Here is a 26,095-nt window from a genome sequence, read left to right on the forward strand (position 1 = left end):
ACTGCCGAGAGAAGAAGAGAGCGGGCGCCGGGCGACCTTCCCCGGGGATGATTAATGACTCTCGGCGCCGGCGGAGCGCTTTGAAGCGACTTCAATCACTTGTCCCTGTTGCACCGGAGATGGCGGAGGAAAAACGTCGCGGCGGTGGGCCGTTTTTATTGTCCGCCTCTGCCGCCGACATTGATTCGGCCGGTGGGTGGCCGGGGAGCTGAGTCATTTCTAATTCAGCCGATTCAGTCGCATCTGGGAGCTGCCAAAAAGGTGGGACCGCCACGGGTGTAGCTGGTCCTGCCTGGGATAGACTAGGAGACCATGACGAACAGACAGCTCAAATGGAGTAAGGGTAGCGCTGAGGTACTAAAAAAAAACACACACACACAACAAATGTTTATCAAACGTACCCAGAACGCATAGTGGGAACTAAGTGAGACTACTGCTACGGTATGCCTTTATAGTCCCCCAAATCCAGAATATGACAGATAGATCGGCGCGGATTCCGGCAGCTGCACGCTCCAAAGCCCCACGCACCAGATACCCGAGTTCGCAGGCCGAGCTCGCCGCTGGCGCACGACCAAAGTGCGCGGGACTTAGCATAAATTTCGCCCCGTTGCCGAATAAATTTCCAATCAGGAAATGCGCTACCACGAAATCATTCCTCTGGCTTCGGAGAGACAGAGACAGTAAAATGCAGAAAAGATGGCTGAGGACAGTTGCATGCTGGATGGAAGGCAGATGAAAAGGAAACCGCAAAGCGTGCTGGGGCGCCAGCAGAGCCAGTGAATCATAAATCATAATCAAAATAGTTTTCACCACCGTCCATTCTATTTCCAGCTTTTTATTATTCGAACTGCTTACTGCCTTATGCTGAAGACTATGTACATATACATATTTGTCAGTAATTTGTTCCCCATAAAAGTACCTATCATGGTACTTTTAGGTGGTACTCAATGCTATTATCATGGTATTTACGTGCTAATCACTTACACGAAAACAACCAAAGCAGTTCAATAAAAGCTTTATGTGGACACATATTACGCCTTGAATCCAAATGCCTACGAACTACGATGCATCATTGCATCACGTGCCGTTGGAAATTCCTCAAACCATAGGCCTCTACATACAAAACGTGCACGGGTAAGTATTGACATGGAGGGACTGGCTCTTCACCCGCCTCCGTTAATGCATTTGATCAATGCATTCGATATCCATTCGAGGCCGACCGCCACCAATACCTACTGAGAGTCAGGCCGCGCAGCATCGTGTGATGCGGCACAGCATAACCGCAGGCGTATATTACTAGCGACATCTAGTGGCAGGAGTTTATAGCTTCGTTGCGGCCGCTAGATGGCAGTAGCGCCAACGCCTGGCCTCAAGAGGCTGGTCTTACGTCGGCATAGGTGGAGAATTGTGACCAGCTGGGGGTGCTCGGGCGCAGCAAATCCGCCGCCGCCTAGCGGTGACCTTGACCCGCGCCGCCCGGCCGCGGCTCCAAAGCAAAGCCGGCGTGGCCGGCGTGGAATTGGGAGAGCTCGAGCACCCCCAGTCCAGCACAATTCTCCACCCGTGTACGTCGGCGTCCGGCGAATGGCATTGATGTAGAAATTCAAGGGTGGAGACCGTCAGAATTAGGGGATATCACTATTAGGGACGTGTCTCATACCTGTTCCTACTGGCCCATCAAGAATGTCATCATGTAGCCACCACCATCCATCCTAGCCATCATCAGGACCGCCATCCGCATCCCCCTCGCGCTTCTCTTTCCAAATCGTCGGTCACCGCCACCCACCAGACTACCGGCGGTGATATAAGTTCTCTTTTGAACTACATCCTCTCCGGGGTGACCGTCTAAGCGGCAGGGCTGACTGTCGCTCATTGAAATGCTCACTGCTCAGTTAAATATTTTACGCTCAAAATAGCAACAACTCAGTTATATCAGGCACGCATTGAGTCTTCAGAGCAATGCAATAGTGCAGCATCGACATGGAAAAGACACTGCATAATAGCTGTACCCGATAGGACCAATCGAAGTTCGCCATCGCTACCCATGAATAGCAACAAACCAAAGTGGAGACGAAAAAATGTATTCACAGGACACCTCACCTGTAAACTTAGCTCAGCGTTACGTAAGATAATCTCGGTGGTTTGCACTTCTACCCATACGCGCCAGGTATTTACAGGTCCTTTCCGATCACAAGACGCAGCTCACAGCATCCCGCGACCAACTCAAGTCAAAGTTATCATGACCGACTTATGGGGGCCACAAGCCATGCCAGTAACAAGATCTCTCTGGGCTCATAATAGACCCAATCACGCAAAACTGACCCGCGCAAGGGCTCTGCTAGCCCGCCGGCGCCACCCCTATCACATCTGGGAAGAGGGCGCCACATGCTCTACACAGGCTAAACATGGGAAACGAAACGGTAATGCATCTGCACTCTAAGCGTAAAGAAGAGTTCCTGATCTTCAGCACTGCTGCCAGTCTGCAGTTAACTACTGCAAGAAAATAAATCACTTCAAAATGACAGACTTGTCAGTGTGAACACAAGATTAAGCAAGGATGGTATCACATTTAACACATCGGAGCTAGATGGGAGACAGACCTGGCTTTCAGCTCAGCACCGAACACGCCGCCAGGTGCCTCCCCGTCTATGGTGGCCGGGACAAGAGAAAGCACCGCTCTGCTAAGTAAACCGAGAGCCGGCTCGGCTCTGGCTACCGAGAGGCTCAGCACATACAACGACTGCAGCTCCGGACACCAAACGACTATCTCTGTACTCAACGTTAATTCTGCACTCCGAGCGCCGGCTCATCGCACCGCCAGCGGTGAGACAGCTCATCGGAAACTCAGACCAACTCACCAGCTCAGTGTTCCTGCTCCAGTCGCGTTATAAGCTCAGTCAGTGAGAGCCGGACACCGGTGGTTCTCACTTCACCGGGGCACTAACTTGGTGTACCAGCACCACCCGTTCCTCTGACCACGCGGCACCAGCCGACCTGCTCAGCACCACTCGTCGACACTTTTCCAGATGCACAGAGCGCCAGTCGACCCTTGAAGCACGGTACCACAGCACAACCGTATCACACCGTCTACCCAACCACCAGGATCGTGCCAGCATCTCTTCACCTCGGCTTCACTCCGGAGGACCGCCGTAGAGAGCCGGCGTTCTCCCGACGATCGGACCAACCGAGCCACACCACGGACCCTGCTTTCCCACACCTCAGCGGTCACCTCCGCTCCTCCTCTCACCACTCCCTCCACCAGCTCCTCTCCCTACTCTCTCTCCCTCTCACACACTACTCGGCTGCGAAACGTGCACCTTGACCCGCTTCGGCTTTCCGCGCTTTCCCTTGACCTTGCGAGTCGATCCTGCCGAGGCTACCGTGGAGGTTGAATCTGCCGGCGAGGAGGCGCGCGAGGCCTTCTCCCACAGCTTGCTGAGGCTGTCCTTAAGGGCGCCCTCCTCCAGCCACTCGCCGGAGTGAGTGGCCAGATCGCAGCCGTCGCCGAAGAGCGCCGTTCGTACGGTACGACGCTGGGTGTCGCTGTGCTTCTGACAGCGCACAGAGTGGGTGCACATGTGGCGGGTGCTCTCGGAAATCACGCCGCATACCTGGTGGCAGAGAGTGGGGAGGTTAAACAGGAAAGTGGGGGTGACACTTTTATATAATGGTCTCACTGAAAAAAGCAACAAATAATACCTAGCAAAAACTTGCAAAGGAAAACTGGTATTATCCAACAAAGAAAGCGCAATATAAAATCGCCGAAGCAAAGCACAAGCACAACACAATATCTCCAGCACAACTATTTTCTCTGATCATCTCCAGCAGAATCCACGACAAGGCTATCCACCCCTCAGCGCCCATCGAGCGACTCACCTGACTGAAGAGCACCTTACGCTCCTCCTCTGTGAGCTGCTCGAACTGGATCGCCTGCTCGGGTGTCGACGGCGATGAGGACGGGTTGGACGGGTTCGACTTGGTGTCGGAGTCCTTGTCGCCGCCGCCGTTCTTACGGTTCTGCTCAGAGGGAGGCAGTGAGAAATGTTAGTTAAATGAGACATGAACTGGGTGAACAGACACAATTCTCTGCTGGTCAGATCAACAAATCCTATGATCTGGTTTGGTACAAAAGGCCCAAAACTGCAACGACACTAGCAAGACTCGGAACAATTAAGAAAAAGACAAGCTTTTCGAAAAAGTCGGAAAATACAGTATTTCGTCGCCATTTGAGTACATTATGTAAGTACCGACGAGTGAAATGTGTCCAGCTGCCTACAATAAAATAAATGCCATTTCACGACCAAAAAACAATACCAAAAGTCATTGTCCCACGTATTCATCGAACAACGAAAACCTAGTACCCCTCCAAGGCGCGTCATCACCACCCCTCACCTTATTCCTGCGCGGCGACAGTTTATCCCTCTTTTTCTTCTTCCTCTCTCCGGTCCACTCCTCCTCCTCCTCGTCCTCGCTCAGGCCGTAGTTGGTCTCGCGCTGGTTGTTGGCGATCCTCTTGCTGGCCAGCCGGGACGAGTTGCGGCCCAGTCCGACGCACTTCTCCAGGTGCGGCGCGAAGCGGGTGCAGGCGATGCTGCGCGCGCAGACGGGGCACTTGGCGTCGGGCGGCCGCTTCATCAGCTCCGGCTGTCCGAGGACGTCCAGGCCGGGCGCCGGCGGGTCGAGCAGCCGGAACTCGTCCTGTTCGTCGCCGTCCATCCCCTCCGCCTCCATCTCACCCGTCTTGGCCGCCCGGTGCACCTGGATAGGGTGGGGAGGGGAGGGGTCAGGATGGGGGAGGGGGGAGTCTGCACAGCTTGAAGGAGAGAAGCAAATTTTCACTGCAAGTGTTAACTGTTAAGTGTTAGGTATAAAAAATTTATATTTTTGTAGTGAAGATTGACAAGTAAGCGACCTGCAAGGCTTCTGTATATCTTCGTAATGGGTTTTTAACATTCAAAAGGTCATGCCAAACACCATTCTTGACACATTGTGCTGCTAGATTGCACTCACAAGTCACAGGTATTTGCACCTCATGATACATTGTTGTCGCCAGTCAAGGGGAGCACTCAGGAATCACACTGACACACTTAGCTCAAACACACAAACAAATAGGTGCTTACATCAAAGCAAACAGCAAGTGTAGTCTCATCTATCAGGATCTCTGCCACAGCCTCGCTGAGTTGGTCCAGCGTGAAACCACCCTCGCCGCGCACCAGCCGGCGCACAGTTCTGTCCAGCTCCTTCAGCGTCTGGTCTGGCATCACGTCAGGCAGAGGGCCTTACAGGCGGATCTGGTCCCTAAAAAGTGAAAGGAGGCTGCAGATGAGATATCAGCTGGAGACATTGGAAACGGTGATCAAATAAAAAATAAGTCAGGTCAAATGCACATTGCACAAGTTTCAGCAAAGTAAACCTGGTCCTAGTTATAATGCTTAGAATGATGCCACTTGGATGATTTTGGACATGTCATGTACCCAACAACAGGCCTCAGGAGGGGCGGAGCATGGAGGTGCTTGTGGTAGTCCCCGGTCCGGCCCAAACCAAGGCTCTATTGAAGCCCAAACTCAGACTCACGCAAACCACTGTGCATAAGCAGGGTGAGGGCTATTTATACTATTTTTGTATTGTAATTTTGTATTATAAATTGTATATTTATATTTATATACACTGTGGGTGAGGGCCTCGGTGTACGAGCTCTCGTGTAGCTACCGAGTAATTCACCCATCGTGAGTTACCGACTTACTCACCAAAGTCGATACCACACAGCGAAACTCAGAAGTGATGGCTGACCGCATAAAAAGTTACTGATAAGCTTCCATTTGCACTTAATTAGCGTTACCTATTTTATCAAAATTTTATCGCCCAAGTTCTATATTTTGGAGCGCTGAAGACAAACATAACGCAAAAGTAATATTTTAATACTTTCTAAGATTTGATTTGTTTTGATGACATCATAGGTTCTGTGAACTTTTCGTTCAAGATGTTATCTTTTTTCCCTAAAATATCTTCCATATGCTCCAAGCTAGCTCACTTGCAGTTTTTACATATTTATCTGTGAAATTAGGGCAATACAACTCCAATGATACATAAACCTACCACAAATTAGGGCGACAAACGGAAAATACTTATGATGTCATTTGTTATTTCTCTATCAATAGTTAAGCATTTTGGCGGTTTATGTCAAATGTGTTGAATGCGCTCTAAGCACAAAAGTCCTCATTTTTTTTTTGTGCATACTTAATGCTGATACTTGATATTTAATCACATGATTTTGATTTTTGATCATATTTTATTCCTTGGCTTACATTTCACTTGCGGAATGTGATTGTTTCTAATCTAAAGCAGATACACTGGAAAAAGGATCCCAAAGCGTTCGCCTCAGTTCAAGTTCAACCTTCAACTGAATCTAACCTAAGGTACTTACGTGATATAGCGGTTGGATTAATTGAAAATTGTTTATATGCTACTCTCTGGCCAGGGTGCAAAATGAGGTTTAATTCAATCAACAACCACACTGCAAAATTGAAATACTGTTCATGGGTCAATGAGCGCACCAGTCCAAGTCCAAGTAAAACAACTGCACCAACCTTTTAAACAGGGCTGGAATGCCAGACTGGAAAAATACACATTATGCCAAATATGTCTGGCACAGTGGCAGCCAGCAGGATTGCGCCTAAATTTAAAAAAATTCCGGCGTAACTTCGTTTGCACTGAATTCAGAGCATGGTGGCCATTGAATTTTTTGGTGCAGGATGCGGCCACATAATTTTTTGGCGAATGGCGGTCACCAATTTTTTTGGCATGCTGGTCAATCTAGCAGCAGGTTTGCTCTGCGGGCAGCTCTGGAGAGTGGAGAGGCTCAGGACGAGACGACCCCCGCCCCTGTCGTCTTGTGCTCCGACTTGTGAGCTGCCCTGAGTCTACTCAATGGAGGAGCGCCCGCCCAGGTGAGGCCCCAACCCGAGGCCTCGCGTCAAATGGCGCGACAACTGGTCCGAGTTACCATTCAGGCCACTCTTAGCTAGCACGCTGCCACTCCCCATCCCCGGAGAGGACCGAGAGGACGCCGCCGTTTCGGGGCACCCAGTGAGGGCGGGCTACTGGGTCCGCTCGCTCTAGTAAGTGCACCGAATCGGCCGTCTCCCCTCCGCGGCGTGCCAGCAGTGCACGGACAAGCGGTGCCCCACAGCGCTTTGCGCTGTGTGACGAGAAAAGGTGGATGTGCTGAAGCACGTGCTGCTCCGCTGCCCGGCCCTCGGTGAATTCCAGCGCAAAATCGCTTGCGCCGAATTTCAGCGCATGAGGGTCTCACGGGCGTCCGGTGTAGTGTAAGGATGTTTTCCAGTCTGGCACCTGCCTACCTACGTGAAGCCTGCACTTACGATACTTAATTTCAAGCTGCCTTAAAAGGTTAATATTTCCCTGGCTGACTCCATTTTTCTCCCATGCCTAATCTTTCTCAATGCTATTCCAGTATAGCAGTTCAACACATTTCCATTAAGGATCTGCTTCACTCTTCACAGTTCAGCACCCCTCCCCCCCACACCAGTAAATCCACACTGCACCTTTGGATGCACGGCCTGCACTCTGTAGTCTCTTGTGATGTAGCTCTTTGCAAGCAGTCTGCTCCTTTTGGCCTTCTGTGTCCGGACTGTGTGACTTGAGCGGTTCTGCTCAATGTAGGCCCTTGCCCTGTCATGTACCTATCTACTGTCCCTCACGTCTGCTGCTCGTTTCTGCCGTCAGGACGATGCCGGTGCCGCCGGGTCCGCTGGCGCTGCTGCGCTGCCGTCCCCAGGACGTGTTCTCGACGCTGGAGGGTGACGAGCCGATGGCCAGCCAGCCCGACTCGTACTGTTGCCGGTTCTGCCCGCGGCCCGGCAGTCGGCACGTGCTCGTCTCCGCCGATGAAGACGGGGCGATTAAACTGTGGGACTCGCGGCCGACCGCCCCGCAGCGCGTTATCCATGGTAAGTGGGACGAGGCGGGAGGACGAGGGGGAGGGTCGTACTACGAATATCTCTTGTGGGTGAAATATAACGGAATTTCTCTCTTTTTTTAGAAGTCATTGCTGATTTAATTTGGTAGGTACTGGGAGTGTTAGTTGGAATGTTAGCAAATTATTACACTGTTGTGTTCTAACGGATTTTGCTTTTTCATCCTGTACATCATCTTTTTTTTTCTAATTATCTGCTAAGAAAGAAATATAGGTACTTCGTTTGTGCATTATTTGTTGTCTGCGCCGGTCACTTCATTCGTGTATGGTTGTCTGCGCCCGTCAGTTAATGCACAACCTCTTTCATACCACCCCCCCCCCCCCCGTCACATTTACAGCCGAGGCGGCGCACACTAACGCCATCTACGAGCTGGACTGGTCTCACGACGGTCGGCACCTGCTCTCGGCCGCCGGGGACCGCACCGTCAAACTGTGGGATGTCGGAGAGGCGCAGCTGACTCAACTGGCCGTGTTCTCACGTCACTCGCGAACGGTGAAGACGGTCACCTTCCTGCAGGAGGATCCCTGTGAGTGGAGACGCGGGGTGGGGTCTGTGGGTAGAGCGGTGTACAGATAGTAAACTGGATGTGACAGGCATAGCTCATGGGTGGCAGGATACGGTAGGATAAAGAATAAAAAACACCCGTCCGTCGTTTCCATTCTCGGCATACTGAAATCCTTCTCCTTCACGCTGCAACCCCATTCCGGGCTGGACAGTGGACAGGCACTTTTGTCTCATGCGGGCTGCTCCCTTGGAGCGGCGCCGCTGCTACCGATGGAGCGCACCCCGTAGCCAGGTGCAGAGAGTGCTTGGAGGGCTGGTCAGTCTGTCCATTCGGACGGGTTCAGCCCGGCGACTCGCTAGGGTGCCTGCCCAGATCAATGTCTCCCCCTACATTCCTATCATCTATTTAATTCCTATCATCCTTCCGGCTCTGAAATGGTCTTGTCAGACCAAAAGGGCCTAACCCAACAAAAGAAACAAACAAAAGGAATAATACCATGCTCGTTGGAAATAATCGATCTAAATGAATGCTGGTGACTTCGTTTGTATGACAAACCATCAGAAGTAACCATCAGTTGCCATCTGAAGCACTGAATACGAAGAACGCTGACTCGGTATCTACAAAGACGGTCTGACGTATATCTGACGTCTGTCCGTTTCAGGTGTGTTTGCCTCGGGCGGCAGGGACGGTGCCGTTATTGTCTGGGATGTGAGAGTCACCAAACAAGTCAGCCACGAGATCCGGCCGAAAAGGCTCGACCCAGGTGAGCACCTTCAGCACCCTGACTCGTCACCGTGTGTGTCGTCAGCTTCAACCTCGTATTTAACTCTTACTCTAGTGACATTACTTATGTCATACTCTAAACTTGTCATCCTTTCTACAGTCCATTGTTCCGAAATCATGAGAAATTTGAAGACGCACTAAAGGTGTGAGAAGTGAGAATTCAGCCTGTTCCATCAATTGTCAGTCTCTACTGTTCAGTGTCTATCATCAGTGCTCTGACGGCGCTGCTCCACTGCAGACTCTCGTTTGCGCGGCGCGTCTGCGGCTCGCCCCGCGGAGTCTACCGACACCATTAGTTCACTGGCGTTCCGGGACGGCACTTACCTCCTGTCGGCGGCCAGCGGGGCCAGGTACGTGGCATGGTCTAAACTAATGGGGGCGGGTCACGGGGCAGGTCACTGGTACTGGCTGCACATACGGTTCATGGCTCATGGGTGGGCTACTACATGTAGTTTCTAAGTAGCTATTGGGGTTTGTTTCTGGGTCTAGTTTCGCGGTCAGGTTAGTGGGTCTGTTAGATGGATTTGGCATCTCAGCATTTGTTTCTGTTAGATAGGATTGCGACTGGACACATGTGGATCATTTGTAAATATCTGGGCAATGCAGGCTAGGGTACAAGAGTATCAAGTATGTATTGGTAGATTTTGTAGTCTCATACTCGTAGCAGGCCTTCAGGGCTTGACTGTCTATGGTCGTGTTATTAGTCAGGTTACCACACAGTCACAGGCCAGCGGCCCACAGATGACATGATGTCCCCTTTCTATCGAATGACACAGCTCCTGGTACTAGTGTCCCTCTGACTAGCCCCTCTCTCATCTCCCTCACAGCGCGGTGAGCGTATGGGACCTGCGCAAACTCTACTCGATAGCACAGCGTCAGCCGCCGCCCGTGTACTGCCTGGACGGAGCCGAGCCCGGCCGAGGGGTGGTTTCCGTGACAACCGACCGAGAGCAGGGCCAGCTGTACGTCAGCCGTATTAATGACGTCATCCAGCGATACAGTATGACCAGCTGGACGGCAGACCCCGGTGAGCGGAGGGACGGGCTCGGGGTCGGGCGCTGGGAGGCTGGCCTGGCGGGTGAGGGCGAGGAAAGCTCGGGCGTTATCGGGGCAGCCGGATGTGAGCGGCGGTATATCTTGCTTAGTTTAATTATAAAAAAGATGATAATTTGCTTGTTTCGTGTCTGACCTCTTATATGTAGATGTCTGATGTCCCGTTCTCTTGTCTCTTCTTATCTAAGCTCATCTTTCTAAATATGGTTGCCTGCTTTATCTAAGCATTTTCTTCTGTTTTTTTTTTTCTCTTTAAGTGTTTGCTGTAATGCAATGCGTACTCATGATACGACGAAATGTTCGGACGTTTCGTCGAGCGATATGTTTTAGTTTTGATCGTGACAATCCCATCCTACTCAAAGGCATCTCCTTATATTTTGGCAGCGTCAGATGGGACTCCCCCTGAAACTCCAAATGCCTCACACTTTTTACGCGCGCGCTACAGCTGACGTTTTGTCTAAAACTCACCATGTCACCCCCCTGAACCCCTCACTGACGGCTCCCCTATCTCCGGCAGCGGGCACCTTTTCGGGGGCGCAGTGCGGCTCGTTTTTCGTGCGCTGCTCCGTGTCGCCGAACGGCGGCTGGCTGGCGGCCGGCGGCTCGGACCACTCGGCTCGACTGTGGTCCACGCGCACCGCGGGGCCGCCCGTCGGCAGACTCGGCGGTCACACAGACGAGGTCACCTGTGTGGCCTGGAGCTCCGACTCTAACACGGTGAGGACGGGGGAGGGGAGGGGAAGGGAGGAGAGGAATGGAAGTTAAGCTGAAGAACAGGATAGTAAAGAGAAGGAACGTCAGTGATCTGAAGTGTTCGGAGAGAAAAGGAAATTAAGTGTAACGAGAGGAGCTGAAAAGGAGGGGTTGGGAATTAAACGAAAGGAAAGGAAGGAGTGTAGATGAGAAAAGAGGAGAGGAGAGGAGAGCAAGGAAGTACTTGGGAGGAAAGACTGATCGTATTAAAAGGAGGAGAGAGGAAGGGAATATCTTTCAATAAAAACACATGAGAGAAGAGAAAACGGAGGCATTGGATTGGATATACAGAGGACTGAGTCCCCCTCACACGCTGCCGGACCGAGGCGGCGGCGCCGGCGCCACGAGAACCTGTAAAATGAAATGGAGGAAGGGAGTCGATTGGAAAGTAAGGGAAGGGAGTAGGTGAGGCCATATAGTGTCACGGGCTCAGTTGGTGTCGGGATTGTCGCCAGTTTTATAAGGCGTTCAAATTGTGAGACGTCACATGCATACTCATTTGTATGACTTTATAAAGTCGGTGGTAATTGCAGTGATTTTGTGTAGTTAACTTTCATCACTGTTACCGTGTGGTTTGAATAATTTCCAATGCGTCAGGTGTTGTTCTAGTGACTACAGGCGTATCTGTTAGCCCAGTTTCGTTCTCGGTCTCCGAATAACATCCACTGTACCCGGTTTCAGCTGGCGACCGTGTCTGACGACCAGCACCTGCGCCTGTGGCGCACCGACCCCTGTCCCGGAGACACTGACACGAGGGAGGACACATCCGTCCTCACCATGGAGCGCCTGGAGCCGCCCGCGTGTAGCATGTGTGGCAGCTGCGGTCCCTCGCCCGGGGCGACCCCGCCACTGCCGCTGTACCCCCTCTGCCGCGAGACGGGCATACGGTGGCGACCGGCGCCGCTCCGTGTGTTGTACGGGTCGCCCGGCGCCGCCGCCTCGGTCCGGCAGGGTGGGAGGGGGACTCAGACCTCCGCCGCCGCCGCGAGGTCGTCGGTCCTCTCCAGCTGGGTTTCAGCTCAGAAGGAGACACCCGAACCGACAGCTGCGAGAACCTCTCCTAGAAAGCGCCAGGTGGAAGGAGATGGAACAGAGGATAGGCCGAGCAGCAGAGGGCATTTGTCGCTGGCATTGAGCCCGTCCAAGATGTGTTTTTCTCCGGGAAGTGCGTCCAGGAGTGGTCAGTCGACGCCCGTTAAAAGTCCGTTCAAGAGGTTCGCGGTGACGCTGAGTCCCTCCAAAGCGAGCACCTCCGCCGCGGGAGCGGTCTCGCCCACCGGGGGCAGTCCCGGCTGCTCGAGCTGGAGTCCCACTCGACGCTCTCTCAGACTCTCGCCTTCCAAGAGTGGTCGAGCGGGGACACCGACAGATAGTCTGGGAGCCTCCTCGACGGCTGGCTCCCCGAGACGCTCCGTGCTGGGGGATGTGAATGACGAGCGCGTGGTCACCCCGACCCCTCCGGCGCTGCGCTGGTCGCCCACGAGGGCAGCCGTCACCCCGTCGTCAGACCCCGCCGGGGGTCTGTCCCGGTCCCCTCACACGCCAGCCCGCCGCTCGCCGCGGAAGACGCCGGCCAAGGTTCTGTTCTCGGCCAGTCCGGCGGCTCGCGGCGCCGCCTGCCTCACCCCGGAGACGGGCCGACGGCGGCCGGCCGACCAGTACCGATCTCCGACGGCCGACCTGCCGAATTTCGTGCTGGATGGTCGCTCGCCGCACCGTCCTCTGCCGTCGCGGCCCCGCCGCCAGCCGCAGCCCAACTGGCTCACCTGTCTGTCGCAGAGGAAACGGGCGCAGCAGAGCCCCGCGGCGGCGCCTCCGGCCGCCAAACGCAGTCGTCGGCCGGCCAGAGGAAGGAAACAGACGCCCGGGTGAGTGTACCGAACAGGTGCGTGTGTGAGTGCGTGCACGCGTGCGTGGGTGCGTGGGTATGTCTATTTTGTGCGCGGGATTAGGAGTGGTATTGTCGAGATTGCGACCAATGGTAGACCCGAAGAAGAAAATGTTCAGCCTACTTTCGCTGCTGGCTTTAGGAACACATTCCTGTAGTTTTCGGGTATTTGGCTTACTCTGCGAAGTTCAAAACCGTAGAACTCTTCAAGCTGTTGAGCCTTCCAACGTTTGTAGTATTCGTTGCTAATGGTTATAAATCTGAACGATAGGTGCGTCAGATTTTTTTTTTTGTAAGGTTGGCTCTGTCGCAGTATTACATTTTGATTGGTTGGTAATTGGTATTGTCTGCTCTGCTACGAACATCGACAATATTCGGACGTTTTTAACCGTAAATGTGTAGCCTTTAAGGGGCTGGCTGTGTATGCATTTGTAAACATTTACATTTTAATAAATACTGATGAACTTTGAACATCAATGCTGGTTATGTTTCGATATGTAGTAGTCTATGGTTTCGTATAACTTTATGAGCCAATGTCGAATGGATGGAGCTTTATTCTCCTATAGCGTACACCCAAAGAGCTTTGATGACGGAGGAGGAGTGGATGGAGTTATAACCACCTTCTCCTTAAAATGACAGAGGACATGTGCATCAAAATATACAGATCTAACGAAAGTATGACACAGAGAAAGAGGGGGGCTTAAATAATGTTTGCATGTATTACTCTATATAGATGACATCTCGGCATTAGCTTTCTGGACGCTTCGATAGCACGATGGGAGCATCAGGCAGCCCCGACAATGCACAGACACACTGACAGTTACGATATATAACTTACCCTCTTCCCTTCCCTCATCGTACATAGCTGCAACTCAGGCTGTCAACGAACACGTGTTTGACGCGTTTACGGCCGAGCATGTCTGCGTGTTACGTGCTGCTGTTCAAAAGGCACAACTGTGTTCAGGCGGCAGACGTACTATCACATCACTAACGCATACAGGTGACAACAAAGACGACCCAAGAACGGCGCTCTTGCAGCCCTGTCCCAGACCTCCCAGCAGGGTCACGGAATTGCTACAATCCGTGCTGAATGAATGAGGCTCACGGGGGCCGCGGACGCCTCCCGCTCTTGGAGAAGCCATAACATCAGGCTTGCTCGATAGAAACACTGGGCGCCGGCAGCGGTGATGGGCTGGAGCTGAATCTCCCCAGCCTCCGCTACCCCGCCGGCGCCGGGCCTGCGTCCAGTCCACGCCGTCCCACCCGACCCGTCACTGACAGCCGCACTCTTCCGCCACCATGTCCATGTACTTCTTTAGCACCACCATGTTGTCATCAGGCAGGAAGAGCACGTGCAGACTGCTGAGCGCGCTGGGCACGCAGGAGGGCCTCTGCACCATCTGCTGGGCGTCTCCCAGACCCATGTGCTCCACGAGACTCTGCACTGTAGCGTGATTGGTGGGCCGCTGCTCCTGCGTCAGCGGAAACTCACACCTCCCCAGGCAGTGGTAGGCGTCGTAGCCGCTCGGCGCCACCACGAACGAAGACCAGCCGATCTCCTGGAAGTCGATGTAGAGCTCGCGGCGCTGACACCCGGAGGGGATCTCGGTGAGGTCGGCCTCCCTCCGCCGCCGGCCGGTGGATGCAGAGCGGGCGTGGCGTACCAGCTCCTCTGTAGGGAGAGAGGGGGGAGGAGTCAGTGGGACTAATGACACGGTACGGGGTGGTGCGGAACGGCTCGTAGTCGTACCGGTAAAGATGACAGACCTGAAGTGAGATGACAGACAGAAGTGCATAGCGTTTACCAAGTCCTCGCATATGCAGCCAAGCACGCAAGAATGGTAACTACGCAGAGGGCTGCATTGCAATGGACTGTGCCTGTCCAATACCATAAGATAGGTAATCGGTTGATTGTACGACTGATCGTATCTGATCGCTTGACATTCGCTGTCCTCATTGAACCAAATCAGCGGTTGTAGACGGAGAAACGTAGACACTAGGTACGTGACTACTGTGAGACATAACCCTCCTACATGTCAAAAACACGAGCCCATGACATGCAATACATGTTGCATAACCAGGTGTGGTGCAGAAAACAAGTGCGATTTTCTCCTAGATGTCTGGCGTTTGTACGCTGTCGGCTTTCCTTTCGTGTCTTGTCATCGCTTGTCCAGCTACCGTGGACAATAGGTCTCCGATTTGGGGAGGTCGGGGTCTCCCCAGGCAGGTGCGGCGCCCGGTCGGCCTTTCCATTCATCGCTCGGTGGTGTAGAGGAGTGGCACCGTGTCAATTAACCGATGACAATTTAGACGGAGAGTCATGACCGGTGACTCGTTGACCCTTTGTTGTTTGATGGTGAAGTCGAGGCTCATGTCTTTGTAAGATGTTGATCCGTGCCCGCCGACATTTTACCGTTCAGAGTTTGGTGGTGTGCCGTGCGGTTGTCCACTCACCGTCGATAATTTGATGGTGGAGACCCGTGACCGTTTATTACTCACCGTTCAGAACCAAATGCTGACCTGTAGGTACCCGCTGTTCACTCACCGTTCAGGGTCTAGTGGTGCGCCGTGCGGTTGTCCACTCATCGTTGATAGTTTAGTGGTGCGCCGTACAGTTGTCTACTCACCGTTCAGGGTCTGGTGCTGCCCCACGAGGCTCTCACTCACCGTTCAGAGTCTGGTGGTGCGCCGTGCGGCTGGTCACTCACCGTTTAGGGTCTGATGTTGGGCCGTGCGGTTGTCACTCACCGTTCAGAGTCTGATGGTGGGCCGTCGTTTGGTCACTCACCGTTCAGGGTCTGGTGGTGCGCCGTGCGGTTGTCGCGGCTGTAGAGCACCAGCAGCGGCTGCCGGTTGTGGTGGTGGCCGCGCCGCGACACGTTCACCCTCTGCCACCGACCGTCGGCCGTCTCCTCAGTCAGACTCAGCGTCAGCGGCCGTCTGTCCGCCGCCCCCTGTCCCGTCACCGCCGACCGCACTCGCAGCACGGCCCAGCCAGCGGCGCCGGGAAGCAGCGCCGTGTCCAGCGGCCGGCCGCCACCCGCCGACACACGCACACGGCGCACGGGCGCCACGTGCGACACGTGCGACACGTACACGTGCAGCTCGGCCTCCAGGAGATCCTCCGCCGGAGACGGCGCCACGTCGAACTGCAGAAAGTCGGCCGAGATGGGCTCTGGAATCAGATAGAGGGGAGCGACATTAGATAACGCTCACATCATCGCAGCTCTACCACGGCATATGCAGTTCACAGATCCGATCAGCGTTGATTATTTCTTTGATAGAGTGTCATTGAAGAGTAACAATTTTCCAACTGGCGTACTGGAGACGAGTTTTGCAGGAACGATCCCGTTTCAATTCCTAACTTTTGTGTGTACAATTTATAATATGACCAGCCAAAACAGCGACTTGCAGCAGGCCTTACGTTCCACTCGTCTCCTTCCGTTCCCTTGCTCGTGAACCGGTGAGCAAACGTCTGGCGGAGCGTTTACGCCAAGTTATCTCATTCTCACTTGCTTCCCTCCAACTGCTCACCATCTACAAATGTGGTCAGTATCCATATCCAACTTGCAATCCTCACCTGCCTCTCTGAGACTGCGCACCACGTTGGCGTCATAGGGCGTCGGCCCCCTCCACCGTCCTCGTCCGTCGGCCACGCTGTTATAAAGGTCAACCATGAGCGCCGGAGGCGGCGGCGGCCGCCGGTGGCTGAACTCGACCTCTTCAGGGAAGCCCAGAGCCTGGGGGCAAAAATTAGGGTATGGGTGTCAGACGAATAACACAAATAAGCAGTGGTATGTGGATAAAAGCTGCGAAGTTTGATCTTAGAAGATAAGTGTTATGTTCACTATGTGAATAATTTGTTGTACCGATGTATCTTACTTCAATAAGGGAGTTAGTGTTGCGTTTTTCATGCCATACAGTCTCATCAACACATGTTTCCCCTTCATTAATTACCTTGTTTTAATACAGTTCCTACCTTGCTTTGTTACTAAACGGTGCTGTCCTTACGCCCTTAGCTGTAGTTTTCAGCTATTTTGTTAGCTGTAACAGCTGTAATAGTGCTTTAGACATGACTGGCGGTGGGCAGGCACCGCTGTCGACTGCCGCCATCGCTGTTCAATTGAAGAAGCCATTTGTCGGAAACCCCGAAAGCAGCTGGGCAGTCTATGTAGAACCATTTACGGCAATAAAATACATGTCGCCAAACCGCAAAGCGTGCCCTTGTGGCTGGTTTGATAACTGGACAAAGCGTACAAATGTCAGGACAACAAATCATTCCGGCCGGCTCACTCGTGCCGTCCTTATCGACATGTGTGACAAGAGCCGGTGCATCTATCAAAATAGTCTGAACCGAGTCCGCTGTTTGGCTGTCTGGAAAGCCCTCGTGGGTTTTAATTAGTGGAATTCAGTCCGACGCAAAGTTAGTCGAAATTGCACTTCGTAAATGCATTGATGATTTGTGGGAACAAAATGGGATCTGTAAAAGGACTGTCAGGGAAAGTTTAATGCAAGCATGATATATAAATCCCATTGACAATTAAAAGGTAGAGGTTGTCCCATGGTCTACCTTCACAAACGAGGAGATGTTCGTATGAGTTGGTGGTAGGTGTGCAGTCAGAATCCAAAACCGAGACGTTGGCGTTCTGTGCTTTTTCAATCTTCACGCAATAATATGCTAGGCGTAAAACGGTTGGCGGCGACGCATCAAAATATACCAATTGACATTAATCCTGTCTTTAACAATCAGATTAGGTATTTTAGGTCAACATGTTTCCACCAATGTCGAAGTTGTATCCGTTCAACCAAATTTAGACCAATCTGTTAACTACCTAACCAATAGGCCTTTTCTGTCCTCGAACAAATGAATGCTTGACTTGATGTATTAGGATAAACCCTTTATTGAACCATTTCAGAAACATACGAAGAAAGTAAAAAAAAAAAAATGATCTGGTTCGACCACCCTGGAGTTCCTCCACATGATCTGGAGTAGTAAAGTAATCTTGCGACCACCGGCTTGTTCGCCGTTGGGACTGAGCCCGTCCGGTAGGTTAGACAATCATGTCTAATAGATATTCTCGGCTGCAGTGAGACAGGTCATCCGGCCACTCAAATGGTCCCCCTAGAGATGTTCATATTGAAATCGGCCTCCCTAGGCTGCCTTGGTGGAGCGACCGTCAGCCCCGGGAACCGCAAATAGTTCACAACTAAGAGGATAAGCCGGTCGGTCCTGAGGATAAAATATGTAGTGAATGAGCATGCTTATGTGCTTGATTGCTAAAATAATACCTGACAGATGCGTATTGTCCAGCAAAAACGCTGAGCGACATCGCACGCATCGCAACATCAACTGCTATTGATGACAATGACCGATGAGCCGATTAAATCTACCATGATGTGCTAATTAAATGAAGCGTATCATCATTGAAGAATATATAAATTCAGGACTTTGTTTGAGCAATGAAGAGGCACAGCCGCAGTCAGGGCATATTTTAACAAATTTTTACTGCGTCCCAAAGTTGAGCAGAGGGCACGTGCTACCACTAAGGGCACAGGGCAAGGAACAGAGTAGGGCACTGAGGAGGGCAGAAAGTAGGGCACGGCAGGTTTCAGGGCATGGCACAGGACATTTTAGAGGGAAGGGTACAGGACAGGGCACACAGCAGGGCACAAGTCAGGGAACCGGACAGGGCACAGGGCAGGGACGCAGTGGGTCAAATCAGCAGGGGCTATGTCCCAAGGCGAGGGGGCTGCGTCCCAGAATGGGACGCAGTAAGTGCCTTAAAATATGCCCTGGCCGCAGTCACAGAGCCTCAATATTTCACACAAAAATGAAGGGTTTCTGAAATTCCAAGAGTCCATGAAATCGATCGATAAGTCACTTAAATGAGCCAGCTGAAAGAAATGAGACGAGATAAAGACATATGAAAAAATATGTCTTAGCGTTGATTTTTGTGTCCAGACATATTTTGACATCCTCAAATGAGTTTTCTTTTGTAGTAAAGGCCGAAATATTCTTCCCAATGTAGAAAGTAGCGTCACAACATAATGTATCGTAAAGCCTCGCCATCGACCTCATGGTGATACTGATCACGTACGTATTTGCCCACTTGTCAGCATAAACACCAGCGTAATTGCAGCAAACGAGCTTCCCTCGTGCTCTGGCGCCGCTCGGGTCTCACCTGTGCCAGTCTTCTGACGTCTGCTGAGGCCGGGTGTGCTGTGTGCCGAGGAGGCGCTGTGAGAGCTCCAGTCACCCAGCACGCCGACAGCACGAGCCGCCACATCACCACCGTGCGAGACGCGTCCATCGCTGCTCAAGTCGGCGTCGACACTGGTGGGTCGACGAGCCGCCGGTGACATTGCGACCGACCGCCCCCGCCCCCGCCCCCGCCCCCGCCCCCGCCCCCGCCCGGACACGGCCGACACACCGATCTCGACCAATCAGCTGTCAGGGGGGATGGTCATAGGTCAGGGTAGGCGGTGCTAGAAAATGACGGCCGCTTGAAAATATCGGTCACAAAATATTCATAATATATTACTTTGAACTGCCTTACCGAGGAATGTCCCACCAGTTATTCCAATTTGATGGCTGCACTTTTTCAATGTTTTTCAAAGCCTTTATTTCAGCATCGCATTTTTAGGAAGGGAACAAGCTATTGTGTTCACTTCTCTCGATTCGGTTTTATTTTATCCAAAATGATAACGGAAAATTGCATTCCAGATCATCGCGTTCATCTTCAATGATCCATCGAATGCTGTGTATTCTCTGTCAAATATGGATTGAGATTATGAAAAAAAAACGTTTTGTAGGGGAGAGTGGGGTGGGTTATATCAGTTTTTACTCCGAGACCCATAACCTCGTAACTATCCGTGATAAACTCATTATTTCCATACCATCCCCTTCCTTGATTCTTCTGCTTTTTTGTGCAAAGTAACTTTTCCGCTACGGTCTCCCGAATAGAACAATGTTTTTGATACAACTTGCCCCATGGCTTGGGTGAGTTGTATCACATGGTGGGGTAATTTGTATCACTATTTCACGTTTCAGGGAGTGTGCTTGCTACTGGTTTTGAACATAACAACAACATTAAATGGGGTTAATACAATGTATAGGTATGCTCAAAGGCTTCACACTTTATTAGACCAAACTTAGGTCAATGCAATCCGAACGAAACATCAACAGACTAGACGCAAAAGTGGCCCGTTAAGAGCAAAGAAGCCAACACATTGTGCCGAAATGGAACGAGCATTGACTAGCTACCTACAAACGCGAGCCAGGGCTTAGCTTTCGCGATCAAAAGCAACATACCCATACATACATACATACATACATGTTACAACATACCCCACCCGGCTCTGATACAACATGTACCTAGCCGCCATCTTGGAAAAAACATCCTCGTGCTAAAAACAGCGGACAGCTGGAGAAATCCGTTTTCACTCACGCAGCCTTAGAACCTACTCTCACCACCGCTACGGAGATCTTTCAAATTCGTGCACATCTAAATGCCCAGAACACACATTTTCTTGCAACTTATTTTTTTTAGAATGACATTAAAAAACATAAAATCGGCTCTCACCTCGAGACGCGTCCACTCAGCCACAAGACAGAACAGGGAAAGATGGCGCCCGGAAAACCTCGTCGGCTGGTCGTGTCGCGAGCGCCATCCATTGGATAAGTTTGGCACAATTCGCCCTGATACAACTTGGACATGATACAACTCTCCCCGCTCTCCCCTAATATTTTTTGGTCGAGGAATTCACTTCCAGTGAGGGCGTTTTTGCAGGCATTTTTCTCTTCCGCTTTGCTCTTTGTGGTGAAACTTGTGCCACCAGACATGGCCCCCTGCATTCCCACATGATGTATCAGTTCTATGAACGCTATTGTTTCAAGATGATTCTTAACATTGCATGAACGTATCTTTTAGCATGGCATAGAGTGTATGATAAAAGATATAGGTACGGATGCGCGGTATGTAATCTTTATCACGTATAAATTATAATACACTTTTCCCGTGCCCGGGTGTGGGTCTCAGCCAATTTCGCCATATTGGGAAATTGTTTTGCCCACTCCCGATTATCTATAAAGAGATGAACTAAGAAAGCCAGAAAGAAGCGGAAAAAACAATCAATAGCTCTCTATAAGTTCCATCTGAAGTAAAGAGATAATTTTCCGCGAAATCCAACGGTGAGGCTAGTGGAGGCCATCAAAGGTAACAGCTTCCCGCAAAGTGTCCCGATTTTGACAATTTGTCATTGATTGGCGACTTCCTAGTCGAGACGCGTTAAATGAGTTATACTTTGACCATAAAAAGTCTGTTTGAAAACTTGACCGGTCAAATCAAGGTAAGTACCTGACCAAAGAGGTCATGCTGGCTGCTGCATACTAGTAGATTTGTATTGTTGCGATGAACATATTTCAGGTGCTTTCACCGTTCTACCATGTCTCTATGAAAAGCTTTTGTGGAAATGCCGCTAATAGTAATAAGCTGCTGTGGCCGAACATGACCATTCGAGTGACCGCTGGTCATTTCATGCACCCTCTCCATTGCATATGAGTAGATACGTCATGATTTTCAGAATATCTTGCAATTTTGACTTGTTTGGTCAAAGCAGGAGCCATATGCTGGTCCCGTAGCTCAGGCGGTAGAGTGTTGGTCCCGGTTAAAACAGTCCGGGTTCGAAGCACGACGGGCGCTTGACGGTTATGGGCCTCCTGACAAGTATGGTTGCGGTTGGTGACAGGCCGTAGCAAGGCGAAGTTAGTGAGGCGACCGGCCGTGCGCGGCTATGTGCGTATGCTAAATTTCGGACTCTGGATTCTGTTATAGACCAGGAATTGCGCGATCGTGGGGTAGAGGGCAGGGCCAACACAACAAGTTCCGCTTAGCGGGGGCTCTGTCCTTGTGAATCCTTCCATTTAAATCAAAAGGTTCGGACCAAATTTATGTAAAAAATGTGCCTCCATTGGTTTAAAATGCTAAGGTCACAAATCTGACCTGACCCCAGGTCACAGATATAAAAATCAGAGAATTCGCGCTTTGAGTAGGTACTGATGCTCTTCTGCAGTACACCGCGTTTCATGCTCACAGGCAATAGCTTGTAAGAATGGCATAGGAATGATAGAATGACATTTTTATAGCATGGTTAATTTGAACTGGTGACCTCACCCGAGGTGACCTGGCTCAACATTTTTGTAAACGATTTAAAATTGATGTCACTTCGATAAGCTGACCAAGCTTCGTGGAGCGCAGCGCCGCGGTTTTCCTTACATACGCAACAAACCTGGAGAGTGTGACCAAAAACGCTTGGGTCAAAAACCTTTGGGCCAGGGCCCAAAGGTTAACCCTCGCCGGGCCGGGGGGGGGGTGATGCAACCCCCTCCGCGCCTCCAAAATTGGTATACCCTCTGAGGAAACCAAAGGGTCTGTTTGAACACCCCCCCCCCCCCCTCCTGCGGTTTTTCGCAGATACCTATCTCATAAACGGCGGCGCGGAGCGCTGGCACACCTGTTCGTGCATCTTTTCCGCACATGTTGTGAACATTTCAGGCCCAGGTCGCCCTAGGTCAGGTCACCAGGTCACGCCAAGTGACCTCACCTCAGAAAAAATAAGAATGCTCGTCATAGCTACACCGATTGATTGATTGACTTGAAACATTCAGCGATTGATTAGAACAACATTAACTATAAAATGTTTATCTCGGAATTTTGATATCGGTGACCTAAGGTCAGGTCAATTTGGCGGCCTCTCCATATTATAAGTCAATGGGAGAAAATTGAAAAGCGTCTGTTTCGCACGAACGCTATTCTAGACACTCTCAAACATCGAGATGTAGGTAAGATTGACATACTGAACCGGAAAATGGCAACTGTGACCCCTCGTTATGTCTCCGAGGTCATCTCAGGTCACGAACAGAATCTAACAGTTTTTCGCTAATAACTTCTGATAGAGGCACGCTAGAGCGCTGAAAACGCCTTAGATGTGTTCGGCTCGACGTTGCGGATCGACTGATATGCAACATGACCTTTTCCGGTCAGGTCATGACCTTGACCTGAGGTCAAACTTTCAAATTATAGTTCATTCGACGCGTCTCGACGAGAGGAACACGATGCTGGCAAAGGTAATGTCATGGCTCTTTTGAGCCAAAAGTTAGCGTTTTTCTAGCTATCATAGTTCCTGAGATAGTGGCATGTTTTCTGAAAAATATAATGGCAATTCGCAAATTTTGACCTTTGATGACCTCTGGTGACCCCAATATTGCTCTAAGATGAAAAATGACTGAAATACTTTCAAACGTACGCATTGAGAGCTATCGACTGCTTTTTACCGCGTCTTTCTAGCCCTCTTAGTTTTTGAGTTAGAGGTGGGTGGTAACATATGCCCCCCCCCCCCCCACACTAGAGCGAAGTTGGCTGAGACCGCCACTGGGGCGCGGGTTAATAGGGCTATCGAATGCGCTTTGCCGTGGCGCTGTAGCTCTACTGGTTACCGAGTTATGCGTTGGCTTCTTGGAAATTATCCACATTCGACCTAAAAATCGGCGAAATTTTACTTTTAATGACCTCTGCTGACCTGACCTGCTGATCTGACTAAACATTTGACCGAGTGTGCTCTTCATTATTTTTGGTGCTCTCTCAAACGCCGCCTATCGCATATCGCTACGTGGCCCAGGAGCCGAGTTAGGGGGATGATCACCCCCCCCCCGAGCAGGGCGTGGAAATCCAGGACCCCCCACCAGGGCGTGGGTTAACACCAAATTCAAAATCAGTGCTTGAATCTTTTTTTGCCTATATACAATCTTAGGTATCTTGGATAGAAGCCCTAACTATATTTTTCATTGTGCCTGTATAAACTTTTCAATACCAATGCAAAGACACGATTATCGAGGAGCGAAGGAGCGCCGCTGACATGCACATGCACCAATAAACCACCACAAAGGGGAATTTTCATCGTGTATCCGTGCGGTGTCTACAGACGAAAATTCGAGGGTCTCCCCAATGCGCGGTGTTCCCCGCTTTCCGTATCTTTTCTGTTTTGCCGTCATTCCTGCCGTTGTATCTTCGACGGCTGTCATGCGATACGAGGACTTTAAACGTTATCGATACCCATCAATTGCTTTGAGTGCTCATACACAGCTTTGAATTAACTCATGAAATGGCAATCAAGCTTTATTGATGGCACTGAGACGCTGTTACAGTGACACGATAGCGTAAAGCACTGATTGTAGGTATTCCTCAAGTTCCGTTCATTGTAAGTTACGTGTGACGATGGCGTGAGTTCACGTAATAACATGATCTAACTTTGATGGAAATGTGGGCTTACAAGCCATTGTTGCTGTACTCGTCTTTAACAACACTACCACCGTCCGCCCCTGCCGATTTTTGATGTTACTGACTTTGACAGAAGTGCCGCCATACGCCACGCCGCTAATTTTTAATGTAATGTACTGATAGAAGTGCCGTCGCCCGCCGCTGTAGCAGTGTAGCATGCCCCGCTCAAAACACCGACAGTTGTCACAGTCTATATTGTGAATCCCTGCAGGTTGTGCCTGGTTGTGCCATTTCGCCTGTTGTGATTGAAGTCATAGGGTGCTTCAAAGAAATAATAAATAGACAAAACTCAACCAGCGAATAGGTACCGACGGCCGACGGATTACTGTGAACTTTCGATTTTCTTGGAATCCCTACATAGTTATTACCAACATTATTATCATCATCATCAGCCAGCGATGCCCAACCGTTTTTTTTTTGCAAAGCGCAGTAAAAATGCGCTCACAAAGCGCAAGAACATTGACTTAAGAACGCCATCTCAAGCACCTGAACACCTGTCTAAAGCCAATTCATCCACTCTCCAAGAATGGGTCATGCCGTGTCAACTATGATGTCAGCACACTTCTGCCACATTATCCTCTTGCTTATGCCCTAACTGCCACCCACACAATGAGCTGACAGCTGGCGATGCAAGAGCTCATCAATCATCCATCCAACTCAGCTGACTGCTTCTCTGGATTGGTGTCAATCGGTGGGAATGTTGACACAATCAATCGACGTCATCAATAATCATTTACATGCATGATGAATGGCAGTCTTTTTAGAAATCTCGGCGACGTTATCTGAGCTCATGCGGCCCCGGAACATCACTAGTTTAGCTGTCAGATGCGTGGGCGCAGAGAGCCGTGGGCGGTAGCGGTGGAAATGCCGGCAGCTGGCCGGCAGTCCGGTTCGGCTGATTTCGCTGATGAGGGAGATGGCTCTCAGGGCATCCGGTAGATGACGCTGATACTAGGCACCTATCCCGCCAGAGGACGCTGATACCAATCAGCGAGCATCTGAGCGGATCCCGAACCGTGCAACGCTGTCGCAAACGGTGATATCGTCAATCGGAGGGAGCTCGAGTTAGTTGGGTTTCTATCGCTCTCATGATTAGCACCCGCATTATCGGTCTCCATACTGCTACGATACCTCACCTATAGGACTACGAAATTATTTTCGGCTTTCGTCAACACTAACCGGCAACCGAGTGTTATCTGCCTTTGGAAAGGTCCAATGAAATCCGTGACTTTCCAGCAAAAGCCCTGCTTCACAGAACACTTAGCTTTCCAGCTGACACGAGAGCATAGTCGATTCCCTGTAGACGGCTGGTCTCTGGAACAGACCAGGTGCTGGCGGACTCCTTACGCGATGCAGAACAGCAGTCCGATGGTGCAGTGATTGGACACTTTGGAAGACAGAACTGACACTTTGGAGGATTCCCGGCCGTCTATATCCGGCTGGATTTACATCTGCCGGCCGGTGATCGGCGCAGAGTCCCGGATCTGAGCGGCGCAGCCGGACGGCGTCTGTCATCGAGCCGTCTGTCAGCGACGGCCCACTGTGGCCGAGGTCCGGTCACCCAACAGTGCGGTCACGCTCCTCGCGCCGACCCCCTCCCCCAGCTTCCAGACAGCCTGCCACCGTCCCATGGCCGGAATACCCAAGGATCGTGTCGCCGGCGTGTCGGGTAAGGTTTGAAGCGTGCCGTGTGAATGATATATCGGTCGTGCGTCGGCAGTAATAGCGGCTTATCGGCGGTGCCTTGACTGACGCCAATTTGTTACTGTCACATTATAAA

At 51.2% G+C, this 26,095-nt stretch overlaps 3 protein-coding genes across 6 annotated transcripts; 1 reads left to right on the top strand and 2 right to left on the bottom strand.

Annotated features, from left to right (window-relative positions):
* Positions 1 to 2,065: 2,065 nt before the first annotated feature.
* On the bottom strand, positions 2,066 to 6,056 carry LOC122384309 (ataxin-7-like protein 3). Of its 3 annotated transcripts, none has more exons than XM_043371597.1 (5): positions 5,748 to 6,056; positions 5,121 to 5,298; positions 4,393 to 4,758; positions 3,877 to 4,017; positions 2,066 to 3,611 (listed from the first exon to the last, which is right to left on the bottom strand). In XM_043371597.1, the coding sequence occupies exons 2-5, from the start codon at positions 5,259 to 5,261 to the stop codon at positions 3,288 to 3,290; spliced, it is 972 nt and encodes a 323-aa protein (XP_043227532.1). In that variant the 5' UTR covers positions 5,262 to 5,298; positions 5,748 to 6,056; the 3' UTR covers positions 2,066 to 3,287. The 3 variants fall into 3 exon arrangements, with proteins under 3 accessions (XP_043227532.1, XP_043227533.1, XP_043227534.1); XM_043371598.1 differs by having other exon boundaries at positions 5,806 to 5,829; XM_043371599.1 differs by lacking the exon at positions 5,748 to 6,056 and adding an exon at positions 5,667 to 5,736.
* A 104-nt stretch (positions 6,057 to 6,160) lies between these two features.
* On the top strand, positions 6,161 to 13,456 carry LOC122384310 (denticleless protein homolog B-like). 2 transcript variants are annotated; one of them, XM_043371600.1, is made up of 9 exons: positions 6,182 to 6,416; positions 6,841 to 6,947; positions 7,747 to 7,970; positions 8,335 to 8,523; positions 9,164 to 9,265; positions 9,524 to 9,635; positions 10,113 to 10,312; positions 10,856 to 11,055; positions 11,773 to 13,456. In XM_043371600.1, the coding sequence occupies exons 2-9, from the start codon at positions 6,928 to 6,930 to the stop codon at positions 12,961 to 12,963; spliced, it is 2,238 nt and encodes a 745-aa protein (XP_043227535.1). In that variant the 5' UTR covers positions 6,182 to 6,416; positions 6,841 to 6,927; the 3' UTR covers positions 12,964 to 13,456. The 2 variants fall into 2 exon arrangements, with proteins under 2 accessions (XP_043227536.1, XP_043227535.1); XM_043371601.1 differs by lacking the exon at positions 6,841 to 6,947 and having other exon boundaries at positions 6,161 to 6,416.
* A 223-nt stretch (positions 13,457 to 13,679) lies between these two features.
* LOC122384311 (bone morphogenetic protein 2-like) lies at positions 13,680 to 19,315 on the bottom strand. The gene is made up of 4 exons (XM_043371603.1): positions 19,162 to 19,315; positions 16,560 to 16,719; positions 15,768 to 16,154; positions 13,680 to 14,651 (listed from the first exon to the last, which is right to left on the bottom strand). Exons 1-4 carry the CDS (start codon positions 19,288 to 19,290, stop codon positions 14,251 to 14,253), a joined length of 1,077 nt encoding a protein of 358 aa, XP_043227538.1. The 5' UTR covers positions 19,291 to 19,315; the 3' UTR covers positions 13,680 to 14,250.
* Positions 19,316 to 26,095: the final 6,780 nt, after the last annotated feature.

This window comes from Amphibalanus amphitrite, unplaced genomic scaffold (genome assembly GCF_019059575.1).
Source record: "Amphibalanus amphitrite isolate SeventyFive unplaced genomic scaffold, NRLGWU_Aamphi_draft 000186F_arrow, whole genome shotgun sequence".
Classification (NCBI taxonomy): domain Eukaryota; kingdom Metazoa; phylum Arthropoda; class Thecostraca; order Balanomorpha; family Balanidae; genus Amphibalanus; species Amphibalanus amphitrite.

Excerpts from the sequence above, each read along its gene's own strand:
- LOC122384309 (XM_043371597.1), bottom strand. The coding sequence starts at position 5,261 with ATGCCAGACCAGACGCTGAAGGAGCTGGACAGAACTGTGCGCCGGCTG. Across the intron at positions 4,018-4,392 it reads TGTCGCCGCGCAGGAATAAG|AACCGTAAGAACGGCGGCGG; the intron begins GTGAGGGGTGGT and ends CCCTCTGAGCAG. Across the intron at positions 3,612-3,876 it reads GTAAGGTGCTCTTCAGTCAG|GTATGCGGCGTGATTTCCGA; the intron begins GTGAGTCGCTCG and ends CTCTGCCACCAG.
- LOC122384310 (XM_043371600.1), top strand. The coding sequence starts at position 6,928 with ATGGAGGAGCGCCCGCCCAG. Across the intron at positions 6,948-7,746 it reads ATGGAGGAGCGCCCGCCCAG|GACGATGCCGGTGCCGCCGG; the intron begins GTGAGGCCCCAA and ends TTCTGCCGTCAG. Across the intron at positions 10,313-10,855 it reads CAGCTGGACGGCAGACCCCG|CGGGCACCTTTTCGGGGGCG; the intron begins GTGAGCGGAGGG and ends TATCTCCGGCAG.
- LOC122384311 (XM_043371603.1), bottom strand. The coding sequence starts at position 19,290 with ATGGACGCGTCTCGCACGGTGGTGATGTGGCGGCTCGTGCTGTCGGCG. Across the intron at positions 16,720-19,161 it reads ACGTCAGAAGACTGGCACAG|GCTCTGGGCTTCCCTGAAGA; the intron begins GTGAGACCCGAG and ends TTTTGCCCCCAG. Across the intron at positions 16,155-16,559 it reads GCGCAGTCTCAGAGAGGCAG|AGCCCATCTCGGCCGACTTT; the intron begins GTGAGGATTGCA and ends ATCTGATTCCAG.